The sequence below is a fragment of the Mirounga leonina genome, unplaced genomic scaffold (genome assembly GCF_011800145.1).
Source record: "Mirounga leonina isolate KUSES-001 unplaced genomic scaffold, KU_Mleo_1.0 Mir_154, whole genome shotgun sequence".
Lineage (NCBI taxonomy): Eukaryota > Metazoa > Chordata > Mammalia > Carnivora > Phocidae > Mirounga > Mirounga leonina.
In genome coordinates this window covers 37,577,574-37,592,061 of record NW_023270389.1, presented here as the reverse complement: position 1 = coordinate 37,592,061, position 14,488 = coordinate 37,577,574, and the positions used below count along the sequence as shown (strand labels likewise).

The following is a 14,488-nucleotide window of genomic DNA, read 5'->3' as shown; positions in this document are numbered from 1 at the left end:
TGGACTGACTTTGTAATTATTAGCACAGACTCTGTCATAGTTTTAAAAGGGCCGTGAAAAAAATAAATAAAAAGGACAGTGAGATTTGCTTATGATTGAAAAGCTAAACTCTAAAAAGTACAGAACAGTTTCTGGAAACCCTTTGTAAGTTACCCAGATCCTGTAAATGAAATGTCAATTCAAATATGTTACTGTAAAGTATTCAATCAAAAGCATGAAAGGGGCAAGAAAGGGCAAATTAAAAAATTAAACTCTGAAGTATGAGTGTAGCTCAAGCACTCAAAAACAAGACTCTTCTTTATGTTCAGCTTAGAAGAAGGATCTGGGAGAGGGGAAGGAAATATGCAACAGCAAGAGGATGGTGGAGGATTATTAAGAAAAGTAGTGGGCAGGAGATAGAAAAGCAGCAGCAAGGTGATCAAATGAACCCTTGGTTGCATAATAATGAAAGAAAAGAGTTGATATTAATTTTTCTTTTTTAATTTAAAGAATGATACATATTCATCTGATTCTTACCTTTTCTTACCAGAATAAAAAAAGACAAACGCTGGAATAAGAAATGTTTCCTTTAGTAAAGAAGGTCACCATATGCTGTCAGAGGGGAGGGGGTTAGAAAAGCCCTTCTAGCCTTTCACTAGGGGGAGGGTGTTCCTACAGAACATTAAAGATTTGCTTTTCTGGACCATGAGAGTTTATTCCTATTTTTCAGAATGTTTAACATTAGGAAATCTTTGAATAACATTTAATACATTCATAGGCTGGAGATGAAAAATATGCACCTCAAAACAAAACAAAACAAAACAAAAGCCGAACCAGTTAAAAGGTACAGAGTATTAAATCTCCATTTCAAAGAGCAGATTGAAAGAGAACATATCTAACTTGTCAGCTGCAGTCAGTTGGACTTACTACCTCCATTCGCTTATTTTAAAAGATATGTAAGAGCATATGATATTGCAAATCTTGTTTCAGACCACAGAGAAGATGCAAAAAGAAAATAAAATTGGTTTGTTCTCAAATGGTCTGTAATTTCTAAAGACAAAAACATATACAAGGTAACCCTAGTAAAAAGGAATGTGTGTTAAATGTCATCTGACTGGTTTTGTAGAACCTCATTCCTCCTTTATTATAGTACTTCTCACATTGTTTTGAAATTATTTGTCCACTTTATTACATTTTGAACTGAAGGCAAGGACCATGTCTTATTCCTCTCTGTAACCTATGGACCTAGATTAGTGGGAAACCTATTGGAGGGGCTCCACAGCTGTTTGTGTGATAAATGAAACGAATAAATTGATGAGTAAATGAAGAAAGCTACACAATTCAGAGGGCAGGGATTGTATGTGGCTGGAATGATGGAGTCAGGGGAAGTCATTTAAGTTGGATCTGAAAGGATTTAAAGGTGAGAGTTTGACAAAGGGAGTGTGGGCAGAAAGGGTAGGAAACAGGCGGAAGAAATAGAGTTGAAAGAGAGCCAGAAGTCTGATTTTAATAGAATCTCCCACTACATGTAGGAATGTCATCTCTCATGATGCTGATGGGTGGTCAAGTGCTTCATGAAGTACCCTCTTCGGTTTCTTAGCTAATCTAGTTTGGTTTGGACAGTCTGCCCTAGAACTAGTTTTGATTCCTCTATAAATAAATTAATTTCAAAATACTAAAGATTATGTAAAATCACTTAGCTTTTTAGGAAATTAATTTTTTTCTATGATAGGCACTTTTCCCAGTATTTGCTGCTTGTATAATTTAGTAAAATTAAATATGCAGGCTTTGGTATGGGTCACAACGTTTAGTAAACTACATATGAGATTTTTAAAAATTGGGGTAAAACAGACATAACATAAAATACCACTTTAATAACGACCAGGTGTGTAGGTTAGTGGCATTACATACATTCACATTATCGTGCTACTGTACCCACCATCCATCCACAGAACTCTTTGTAGCCAAGATTTTCAAAACTTAAAAATATAAAATATCACTGTATGCAAAAATAGTCAGATATATTTTAATAAAGCTATGTACATTTTAAACGTGACAATATTCAGACTGGAACTTAAACTCGGTTTATTACCTAAACTTTGGGGCTTGGCACTTATTGGTGATAGCACAAACCACTGGCCTTGTAAGTCAAAATCTATGATCAATATAAAAACCTATACATTTTGCTCTTAAAAAGAAGTAATTCAAAGTACTAACAATTCAATTTTACAAACCCAGAAAAGAGATCTCTGACAGTGTAAGAAACAAGATGATCTCCTTCCACTAGATAAATCCTGTGGTGGTGAAGGATCAAACGTTAGCTGTCCTGATACCGCTCATGTCTTACCTGGGGGAGCCTCCCTTGCCAGAAGAAATGGTTTCAGGTCATATGGTGGGTTCTACTTAATGGTGTAAGGTAAGAAGCAGTGGTGTTTCCCAATCTCTTGCTAGGACTCCATTAATTATAAAGAAGCACAAGGTAGAATCAGAATCCAGGGTTTCAGGACCCAAGCCCGGTTTTAGGAGAAATATTTCTCTAAAATCATAATCTTCTATATCCTTATATAATGGCCTCACACTTCAGTTCAGACTCCTACTCAGAACATTTCTTTCTCTCAAATGCTGTCCCCTATGTCATTTGGTTTTGAAGCTACTTCTGGAGCAGATGCTGAAGCTTAGGAAACAGCCTCAATGAATTCTGTGTTGTCACTTCTATAACTTCTTCTACTGAGATCCCCTTCACCTGGGCAATATATTCTGCTGAAATGGAAATGTTTTGAGGTTCATTTCGTACCTGAAACAGAACAAAGCAGAAAGTGAATCAGATATGACAGTCAAGGGAAGCAATCTTGGAGACCATAGACAAAACAGAACAAAGTGAGTTGGTAAAAACCAATGAGGGGCACCTGGGTGGCTCAGTCGTTAAACGTCTGCCTTTGGCTCAGGTCATGATCCCAGGGTCCTGGGATAGAGGCCCGCATCGGGCTCCCTGCTCTGCGGGAAGCCTGCTTCTCCCTCTCCCACTCTCCCTGCTTGTGTTCCCTCTCTCTCTGTGTTGCTCTCTGTCAAATAAATAAATAAAATCTTAAAAAAAAAAAAAAAAGTGTCTGCCTTCGGTTCAGGTCATGATCCTGGAGCCCTGGGATCGAGTCCTACATCGGGCTCCCTGCTCAGTGGCGAGTCTGCTTCTCCCTCTCTTTCTGCCCTTCCCCCAGCTTGTGCTCTCTCTCTCAAATAAATTAAAAAAAAAAAATGAAATTCATTCCTGTTTAGGGAAAAAAAATGCTAGGTCCTTTTCCTTCTAGTTTACACTAACCAGGAAAGCAATTCTGTACCATTTTGTTCTATACCCAAACAAATAACTGGAATTGTGATTTTTCTGTCTTCTATATTTTTAAGAGCTGACTTACAAAAATATGTATCTAATTGGACATTAATTAGCAATATTCACATTGCAATCATAAACAATCATAGTTTATTAAAAATCACATCACAACTACTCCCAAACCGCTGAATCTTGAATGCCAGTCTTTTGAACCGGGCAGGCATGGAGACACAGATCTGATGGGCGGTCAAGGACACAAGTTAGCTACACACTGGAAGGCGAATATAATACGCACTAAGGCAAAAAGAGTAGATACTCTGGCTTCCTTTCAGTTATAATTTTAAAAGGTAGCAATATTTAAAGTATGATTCTTTGTGACCTATAATAACAAAATGTAGAGAAAGATCACATCAGTAAATCCATGACTATATCAGTATTTGTACTGAAAGAAACAGCCTCATTATAACATGCCAATTAAAAGAAGAAAAAAAAATTTCTTGAGCATCTACTATATACCAGACACTGCTAGACATTTCATATACATTATTTCATTTAATCCACACTGTAATATTTTTTTTTAAGATTTTATTTATTTATTTATTTGAGAGAGCGAGAATGAGAGAGAGAGAGAGAGCACATGAGAGGGGGAAGGTCAGAGGGAGAAGCAGACTCCCTGCTGAGCAGGGAGCCTGACGTGGGACTCGATCCCGGGACTCCAGGATCATGACCTGAGCTGAAGGCAGTCGCTTAACCAACTGAGCCACCCAGGCACCCCACACTGTAATATTTTAATGTTACTATTGTCATTTTGTAAATGAGGAAACAGGTTTTTGTGTGTGTGTTTTTTTAAAGATTTTATTTATTTATATGAGAGGGAGAGTGAGCAAGAGAGAGAGCATGAGCAGGGAGAGGAGCAGAGGGACAGGGAGACAGGGGAAGCAGGCCCCCCCTGAGCAGGGAGCCTGATGTGGGGATCGATCCCGGTACTCAGGGATCACGACCTGAGCCGAAGGCAGACGCTTAACCAACTGAGCCACCCAGGTGCCCTGAGGAAACAGATTCAAAGAGATTAAATAACTTGCCCAAAGTCACTCAGCTAGTGGGTAGCAGAGATAGGATTTGAATCCAGGTCTTTCTGACTCTAGACACTGAGTTTTTTTACTATACTGGTGCGGCTCTCATTATTATGTAAATTAAGACCTGGCCAATATCCAGTAATATTCGCTAGAGCACAACAGCTATAAAATTAATAAAACCTCTCAACCAAGCATTAAAACAGGATTCCAATGGAGGCACCTGGATGGCTCAGTCGGTTAAGCCTCTGACTCTTGGTTCGGCTCAGGTCATGATCTTGTGGTCGTGGAATCAAGCCCTGTGTTGGGCTGTGTTCAGTGTGGAGTCTGCTCAGTGTGGGATTCTCTCTCCCTCTCATTCACTCTCTCTCTTTCAAATAAATAAATAAAATCTTAAAAAAAAAATAGGATTCCACTGTATTTACACTGTAATGAGAAACACAGCTAAGGTGAAAATAGCTCAAAAGAAAGACAATCTAAATAATGTAGGAATTAGATAATCACCTGTTTTTCTGGTCCTAGTGCAGGTGAATCTGTTTCTAAGCAAATTGAAGTTAAAGGCAACTGTTTCACAAGTTTCTGTTTCTTAGAGAAAAGAGAAAGCTAGTCAGTTTAAAACATGAGACATAAAGATAAAAAAAACGGAGCATTAAACCCATATACCAATGCATCCTACTTTGCAGGAACCTAAAATTCATGCTTTCATATTCAATTAATTATTAAAACTTTCAACTGTTCCTAAATGCTCACCACAATAAATGTAGTTACCACCTGTCACCATATAAGATTATCACAATACTATTGACTATATTCCCTATGGTGTACTTTTCAACACCATAACTTAGTTTGTAACTGAAAGTTTGTACCTCTTAACCCCCTTCACTTATTTTGCCCATTTCCCCACCCCCTTCCCTTCTGGCAACCACCAGTTTGTTCTCTTATGAGTCTGTTTGGTTTTCTTTGTTCATTTGTTTTGTTTTTTAGATTCCACATAAAAGTAAAATCATATAGTATTTGTCTTTTTCTGTCTGATTTATTTCACTTAGCATAATACCCTCTTGATCCATCCATTTTGTTGAAATGGCAAGATTTCATTCTTTTTTATGGCTGAATACTGAAGCACTGTTTATAACAGTGAAACACTAGAAATGACCTAATCTTAAGGTAATGATTAAATAAATTATGGTACATCCAAACCGTGAAGTATTATGCAATCACTTTAAAGATGAGGTAGATCCATATTTATAGACACAAGCAGATATCCACAAATTTTCCTAAGTATTTGGAAATTGAGCAACACACTTTGAAATAATCGATATGGTCAAAGAGGAAGTCACAAGGTAAATTACAAAATACTCCAAACTGAAAGAAAGTGAAAATACAGCATCTATCAAAATCTGGGATTGCAACTACAAGATCCAGTTAGCACTAATGAAACTATCGCAGTAAAGGTTTACATGAGAAAATAAGAAAGATTACAAATAAATAATCTAAAGTTCTACCTTAAACTATAAAATGAAACTATAAAAAGGATAATATGCAGGCCCACCTTGTTTTATTGTGTTTCACAGACAGTGAGGTGTTTTTTTTGTTTGTTTTTTTACAAACTGAAAGTTTGTGGCAACCCTGCAAGTCTATAGGTGCCATTTTTTCCAAAAGCATTTTCTCATTTCATGTCATTCACATTTTGGTAATTCTTGCAATATTTCAACCGTTTTCATTGTTGTTATATTTGTTATGCTGATCTGTGATCAGTGCTCTTTGATGTTGCTATTGTAATTGTTCTGCAGCACCATGAACTGCGCCCATACAAGATGGTAAGTTTAAAAGTTGCTTGTGTTCTGACTGTTCCACCCACCAGCCATTCCCTTGTCTCTCTCCCTCTCCTTAGGTCTATTTCCTGAGACACACAATACTGAAATTAGGCCAACTAATAACACTACACTGGCCTCTAAGTGTTCAAGGGAAAGGAAGGGTCACACATTTCTCATTTTAAATCAAAAGCTAGAAATGATTAAGCCTGGTGAGAAAAGCCAAGATAGGCGGAAAGTGAGACGTCTTGGGCCAGTTCACTGAGTTGTGAATGCAAAGAAGTTCTTGGGGGAAATTACAAGTGCTGCTCCAGGGAACACACAAATGATAAAACAAAACAGCCTTATTACTGATATAGGGAAAGTCTGAGTGGTCTGGATAGAAGATCAAACCAGCCACAACCTTCCCTTAAGCCGAAGCCCCATTCAGAGCAAGGCCCTTCAATTCTCTGCAGGCTGAGAGAGGTGAGGAAGCTGCAGAAGAGCCTGATGCTAGCAGAGGCTGGTTCATGACGTTTACAGAAAGAAGCCGTCTCCATAACATCAAAGTGCAAGGTAAAGCAGCAAGTGCTAATGTAGAAGCTGTGAGTTACCCAGAAATCTCGCTGAGAGAATTTATGAAGGTGGCCATGCTAAAGGATAGATTTTCAATGTAGACACAACAGCCTTTTACTGGAAGAAGATGCCATCTAGGACTTTTGTAGCTAGAGAGAAAAATCTATGCCTGCCTTCAAAACTTCAAAGGACAGGCTAACTCTCATTAGGTGCTAATGCAGTTGGTTGACTAAGTTGAAGTCAATGTTCACTTACCATTCTAAAAATCCTAGGGCCCTTAGAAATAGTGCTAAATTTATTCTGCTTGTGCTTTATAAATGGAACAACAAAACTTGGATGCAGGCACATCTGCTTACAACATGATTTAATAAAAATTAAGTCCACTATTGAGATAAAAAAGATTCCTTCCAAAATATTACTGCTCATTGACAATGCACCTGGTCACCCAAGGGCTCTGCTGGAGATGTACAAGGAGAGTAATGTTTTCATGCCTGCTAACACAACAACCATTCTGCAGTCTGTGGACCAAGTAATAACTCTGATTTCCAAGTGTTACTATTTAAGAAATACATTTCATGAGGTTATAGTTAGTATCACATAGTGATTCCTCGGATGGATCTGGGCAAAGTAAACTGAAAACCTTCTGGGAAGGATTCACCATTCTACATGTCATTAAAAACATTTGTAAGTCATAGAAAGAGGTCCAAATATCAACATTAACAGAAGTTTGGAAGAAATTGATTCCAACCCTCATAAATGACTTTGAGGGGTTCAAGACTTCAGTGGAGAAAGTAACTACAGATGTGGTGAAAATATTAAGAGAACTGGAATCAGAAGTGGAGCCTGAAGATGTGAATGAATTGTTCCAATTTCACAATAAAACTTGAATGAATGAGGAGTTGTTTCTTATGGGTGAGCAGAGAAAGTAGTTTCTTGGGATGGAATCTATTCCTGGTGAAGATGCTGTGAAGATTGCTGAAATAACAATAGATTTAGAATATTACATATATTTAGTTGATAAAGCAGTGGCAGGGTTTAAGAGGATTGACTCCAATTTTGAAAGAAGTTCTACTGTGGGCAAAACGCTGTTAAGTAGCATCATGTGCTATAGAAAAATCATTCTTGAAGGGAAGAGTCAATGGATGCAGCAAACTTCACTGTTGTCTTATTTTAAGAAATTGCCTCAGCCACCCCAACCTTTAGCAACCATCACCCTGATCTGTCAGGAGCCACCAACATTGAGGCAAGACCCTCCACCAGCAAGGAGATTATGACCCCCTGAAAGCTCAGATGATGGTTAGCATTTTTTAACAATAAAATACTTCTATTTATTTTTAAATTTTTACTTATTTATTTGAGAGAGAGCAAGCGCACACTAGCTGGGAGGGGTAGAGCGGTAGAATCTGAAGCAGACTCTGCACTGAACGAGGAGCTAGACATAGGGCTGGATCCCATGACTGCGAGACCATGACCTGAGTTAAAACCAAGAGCTGGACACTTAACTGACCGAGCCACCCAGGGGCCCCACAATAAAACACTTTTAAATTAAGGTATGTACATTGTTTTTTTGGACACAGTGCTATTGTACACTTAATAGACTACAATATAGTGTACACATAACTTTTATATGCACTGGGAAACCAAAAAATTCACTTGACTTGCTTTACTGTGATATTTGCTCTATTGCAGTAGTCTGGAACCGAACCTGCAACATCACTGAGGTATGCCTGGCTCATGACCAAGTAGAATTTATCCAAGGAATACAAGGTTGGTTCTACATTAGAAAATCAATCAATACAGTTTACAGGCCAAGAAAAGAAGACCAGTATGATCATCTCAGTAGAGGCAGAACAAACATTTGACAAACAGAAAATGGAAATAAGGTTGATAGAAATAAACAGTTTCTTTAAAAAGAAAAAAACATTTGACAAAATCCAACATGTCTTTTTTTCTTTTTTTAAAGATTTATTTATTTATTTGAAAGCGGAAGAGAGAGAGAGAGAAAGTGAGTGTGAGCGGGGAGGGGCAGAGGAAGGAGGGAGGGAATCTCAAGCAGACTCCCCACCAAGTGTGGAGCCTGATGCAGGGCTCAATCCCACAATCTGGAGATCACGACCTGAGCTCAAACCAAGAGTTGGACACTTAACTGACTGAGCCACCCAGGCGCCCCAGATTATTTGTCTTTCTACTTGGTGAGTTGTAATGGTATTTTACGTACTCTGAATACTAGACCCTTACCAGATATAGTTTGCAAACGCCTTTCCTCCTTCTATGGGTTATCTTTTCATTTTCTCAATAGTGTTTTTTGAAGCATAAAAGTTCAAAAACTGTTTTATTGTGGAAGTTTTAAATTTTGACGATGTCCAATTTATCTATTTTTTTCTTCGGTTGCTTGTGCTTTTGGTGTCATATGTAAGAAACCACTGCTTATTCCAAAGTTACAAAGATTTTGATTTGTTTTCTTCTAATAGTTTTATAAATTTTAGCTCTTGGGTTTAGCTCTTTGATTCATTTTTGAGCTACTTTTCATATACATGTGAGGTAGGGACTGATGATTACTTTTTGTAATGTAACTCGAATAGTATTACAAGTGTGTAATAAAAGCTCATGATTTAAAGGGTATTTTATAAAGCATAAAATGAGGCTTAGGTAAGGAACTTACCTGTCCACTTCTTATGATAGAAGGAGGAATTGAGAAGAAGTACCCAGCTCTTACTCCTTCCATCGCTACAGATGGCCGGCCATCAAATGCATGCAGGAGCACTTTGTCAGCACCTGTTAAAGATTAAAGATAATTTAGAGTTTCCTTTCATTTCCTTAACAAGAAGTTTTCCCACTAATCAAAGTGGGCAACATAGATTATAAATTTTAAGTAAACTTTGGTCACTATAATATAAAGATGAGGTTCTATGACTTCTTTTTTTTTCTTAAGTTTTATTTATTTAAGTAATCTCTACACCCCATATGGAGCTTGAACTCAAAACCAGAGATCAAGAATTGCATGCTCTTCCAACCAGGTGCCCCTATATGATTTCTAAAGGGTAAATGTACAGTGTTCAAACAGTAAAATAAAAAATAGAGAACATTCTTAATCTTCAGAATAAAATCGAAATACAATTTTTTAAGGGCCCCCGGGTGGCTCAGTCAGTTAAGCATCCAGCTCTTGATTTCAGCTCAGGTCTTGATCTCAGGGTTGTGAGTTCAAGCCCCATGTTGGGCTCCACACGGGGCGTGGAGCCTATATTAGAAAAAATATAAATTTTTAAATAAATATTTAAACTTCTTACACCATCAAACTTTTTCTAGAAGTTTGTAAACTGTCAAATTATTATTCCTACTAGATTTTTAAGCAGTGAAATTATCCTTAACAAGAATGCTAGTGAAAGAAGAAACAGGGAGCTCAATGACTCAGAGACTCAATTGTTAGGACTGGCTTCACCAAATCACCTCCAGTTCTTAAAGAATGGCTGCTCAGCCTGCATGAAAATCATGCTCAGTATGAATAATTCCAGTGATTCTCATCACTGAGAAATACAATGCTTTCTAGTTGCAGGCAATTACATTTACTTTACTATTTGATACTGTTTTTTTCCAACAGTAGACATGATCAATAGTGGGTTACAATCATAAATGAATTATGGAATCAATTTAGTGGGTCTCGACTGACCAGCATATGCTTATGTGTATATGTGTGACTGCATATATGTATATGTACATATTTATATATGCCTATCTGCACATACATATAGATGTACTGCTCCTTAAACTTTGGCCAGTTTTCTGTATATGTATATACTGAGTCTCAAAATAAAGTCTAAGTACCAAAAAAAGTACTCAAGTGTATTTCTTACTGTGGATGGTACTTTAAAAAGTCTGAAAAGTAATGCTATAAGATATATTTTTACTTGAGGAGCAACAGGTGAAGATAACAGTGCATTTCTGGTATGATGGCCACGACCTGTATAATACCATTTTCTGAGGCAGCAGCCAGAAAACATGCAAGACAGTAACCCATCTTTGCTTTGTTTTTTCCTCTCTCATTAATCAGCTACTTAAGCTGATTAAAAAATTAGAGCTGTTAATTTTTAAACTAAGGAATATAAATTACTTGATCCAATTTTTTATTTGCTCTATGCTGGCCTTCTAAATGTCATAATCACTCTTGAAAGTAGGCTGACTTGCAAAATCACCTTAGTTCATTTCCACCTCCACTCTTGCCCCACTCCCTTCCCTTTAAGAAATTAAATTAAAACACAGCTTATTCTATGTGCATGTGGACTGGAACTGTCAAACGTAAATATTAGGCACACTTCTCTCAAGAACCTAAATACCTTGCTCATTCAAGAGGCTGATGGTGGGTCTTCCAGCAGAGCGTGAGTGAACATTTCTGTTTAACAACAAAAAATTCCTTTTAGGTACTTAATCTGAAAGTATTATTTTTGTTCTATTAAAGTAATTCAGAGAAAAAGAAATACAGAGCTCCATCTCAGGAGAATCATTATTTAATTTTCTCTATAGCTATTAATATAGAAAGATGGTTAATTAACCTACAAAGGCAAATTTAATCTTTTGGCTAACTGGACCTGTCGGATTAGGACTTGTCGTTGCTCTTCTTTCTGCTCATCAGTGCCAGCAAATCTGGGGGAGAAATCTAGTCCCACCTGTAACAGAAAGATAAAACAGATTTACATGTTTACGGTTTAATGAATTCAAAAGACATACTGTGGAGCAGTGCTGTCCAAGAGAAATATGATGGGAGCCATACATGCAAGTCACATATATAACTTTACATTTTCTAGTAGCCACATTAAAAACACTAACAAGAGGGGTGCCTGGGTGGCTCAGTTGTTAAGCATCTGCCTTCCACTTGGGTCATGATCCCAGGGAGGCCTGCTTCTCCTTCCCCCACTTCCCCTGCTTGTGTTCCCTCTCTCGCTGTGTCTCCCTGTCAAATAAATAAATAAAATCTTTAAAAAAAAAACCAAAACACTAACAAGAATCAGGTGAAATTAATTTTAATGATACACTTTATTTAATCTGTATGTCCAAAACATCATTATTATTATATAGTAATATTATTATTTCAATACAAAATCAATATAAAAAATCATTGCATTATTTTACATTCTTTTTTTGGGTACTAAGACTTTGAAATCCTGTGTGTTTTATATTTATAGCATATCTCAATTTGGACCCATCACATTTCAAGTGCTGTATGTGGTTACTACATTGGACAGTGAAGATTATAAATGACTGTTTCCCTTGATACTCTTTTGGCATACATTGCTAAAGTCTATATTCTAATTTAAGTGTTACTCTTACCTTTTATCTTTGATTAGAAGTGGAGTTTATTACCAAGTGATAAAAATGCTTCACAACTGTAAATTATTTAATAAAAAATGTTCTTTAATTACAAACTCTAGCCTATTTTTAAATTCAAAAAATATATATTTTATTTATTTATTAAGTAAGTTCTACGTCCAATGTGGGGCTGGAACTTAGGACCCTGAGATCAAGAGTCACATACTCCACCAACTGAGGCAGCCAGGCACCCCAACAAACTCTAGTCTATTTGAAGTATGTCTGTATATACTGCGTTAACTAACTATAGAGATGACGACCCTATTTAAGAAAAGGAAAAAAAAAAGAACAAAGTACACAGAAATGCTAATAAAGTAGTTTTCTTTCATTAACATAAATCTATAGTGGGGCTTTCTACTGTCTTACCTCAGGCTCTTTTGCTTATTGAGGAAGTAGTGACAAATTATTATCCAGCTAAATGAAGTGAATATAATTATCTAAGTCAGTTATAATCACCAATAGTGAACTAAAGATTATATTCATATATCATATGAAAAGTCTGGATTAGCAGTCATTTGATCAGCTATTTGGTGTTACCTCTCCAATTGCCAACAACTGATCTTTATAATTCTCCATAATGGGCAAAGCTACATCCAAATCCTAGGAGAAAAAAAAGTAAATTTGTTTAAATAGAAGTGTAAGGGAACTGATACTTTAGAAAACACCTTTTATATACCAGGCACTATATTATACTGGGTCTTTTACATACATTCCATACCTTTAACCAGTTGAAGAAGTAGTAACAGTCATCCTTCTAAATTTATTTATTTATTTTTATTTTTTTTTAAAGACTTTATTTATTCTTCAACAGAGAGAGAGACAGCGAGAGAGGGAACAAGCAGGGGGAGTGGGAGAGGGAGAAGCAGGCTTCCCGCTGAGCAGGAAGCCGGATGTGGGACTCCATCCCAGGACCCTGGGATCATGACCTGAGCCGAAGGCAGACGCTTAACGACTGAGCCACCCAGACGCCCGACAGTCATCCTTCTATAATGGTGAGTACTACTATTTGGAAATTTGAGTAGAAACATCCCACACCCAGTCAGGTTACAAGAACATGACTTTCAATGAAAAGTCTCACTTAAACACTTCCTAATATTTAGGAGGAATTTCCTGACATTTAGGACTGATTTGGATTTCCTCCTGGAATAGGTGACCAAGAGCCATCTTTGGCAGTCACCTTTGTAACTGAGTTTTTGGGGAGTGCTGTTCTCTGTCCTCCTCTTAGGATGTTAATGGTTTTTGAGTTTTTTAATAGCAACAATCCCATACATCCTCTGCACTGTTTCCACCAATTTCTTTTGTCTTTATAATCCTGCTTAGCCTATTTTTGTCCTAAAGGTTCAACAGCATAAACACTAATTATCACACATATGCTTGTTTGTCAATTATTGAAGTAACTAAGTACTGTTAGTTTCCATGGTATTACTATTTCCATTTAAAGAGAATTTACTCTGTGAGGGTTCCCTTGTAAGATAAGGGAAAGACAAATATATGGAAAATTTGCTCCTAGATATCTTTTAAACTACTTTGAGGATTTTAGTCTCAGGATATGTAAATTGCAAAGAACTTCTACTGAGGATAATTAGAACAAAGGAGAATTAAGAAAAGAGAGGTGGAACAGATGGTAGAGGAGCAGGAGGAGATTTTACAATTATGCCTCTGGAGACAGATAACATGAGGGACAGAGTAGATCATGGCCTCAGAAATATATTCTAGTAGACTCGATAAAGAGGAATTAACAGTGTCATGGGGAGCTAAGAGTATAAAACCCTACAGATCAGAGACAGTGTCTGACAATAGTTAAGGAGGTTAAACATCGTCAGCCAAAGCTTTTTCCATATCAAACATCCAAACTGCTCTGTCTCTGAAGTTTAGAGGGGCTGGAGAAGGTAGAGATTACCCAGGAAATGGTTGACACTTGGAAAGTCTTACAAAGGAAGTGTACATTTGGATGAAGACCAGATAGAGGGAAAAATGAGCTTCTTGGAATATCTATTATCCATGTAAAAAGCAAAACAAATTTACAATGAGACTGTTTCAACTTCTCATGAAATAATCTGGAAGTTTCTGGCAAGTCAAGCATAGTAAGTAGAAATTAATATAATTCATATTACTAATTTTATATGTGTGTATTTGTGTGTGTGGTCCCTATCGTTTTATTTCAACAGATGTAAACAGTTTTTTTTTTTTAAAGATTTTATTTATTTATTTATTTGAGAGAGAGAATGAGAGAGAGAGAGAGAGCATGAGAGGGGGGAGGGTCAGAGGGAGAAGCAGACTTCCCGTTGAGCAGGGAGCCCGATGCGGGACTCGATCCCGGGACTCCAGGATCATGACCTGAGCCGAAGGCAGTCGCTTAACCAACTGAGCCACCCAGGCGCCCC

At 37.2% G+C, this 14,488-nt stretch overlaps 1 protein-coding gene across 6 annotated transcripts in view; it reads right to left on the bottom strand.

The window, feature by feature from the left end:
* Positions 1-1,833: 1,833 nt before the first annotated feature.
* TATDN3 (TatD DNase domain containing 3) overlaps positions 1,834-14,488 on the bottom strand; it is a 19,045-nt gene continuing 6,390 nt past the window's right edge. For 3 of the 6 annotated variants that reach the window (XM_035010519.1, XM_035010514.1, XM_035010518.1), the window contains 6 exons: positions 12,642-12,704; positions 11,295-11,404; positions 11,075-11,130; positions 9,406-9,518; positions 4,882-4,962; positions 1,834-2,773 (listed from right to left, as the gene is read on the bottom strand). In XM_035010519.1, coding sequence (XP_034866410.1) covers positions 2,630-2,773; positions 4,882-4,962; positions 9,406-9,518; positions 11,075-11,130; positions 11,295-11,404; positions 12,642-12,704 — 567 coding nt within the window. In that variant the 3' untranslated portion in view covers positions 1,834-2,629. The remainder of the gene's footprint in view (positions 2,774-4,881; positions 4,963-9,405; positions 9,519-11,074; positions 11,131-11,294; positions 11,405-12,641; positions 12,705-14,488) is intronic. The other 3 variants (XM_035010515.1, XM_035010517.1, XM_035010516.1) reach the window with 3 other exon arrangements.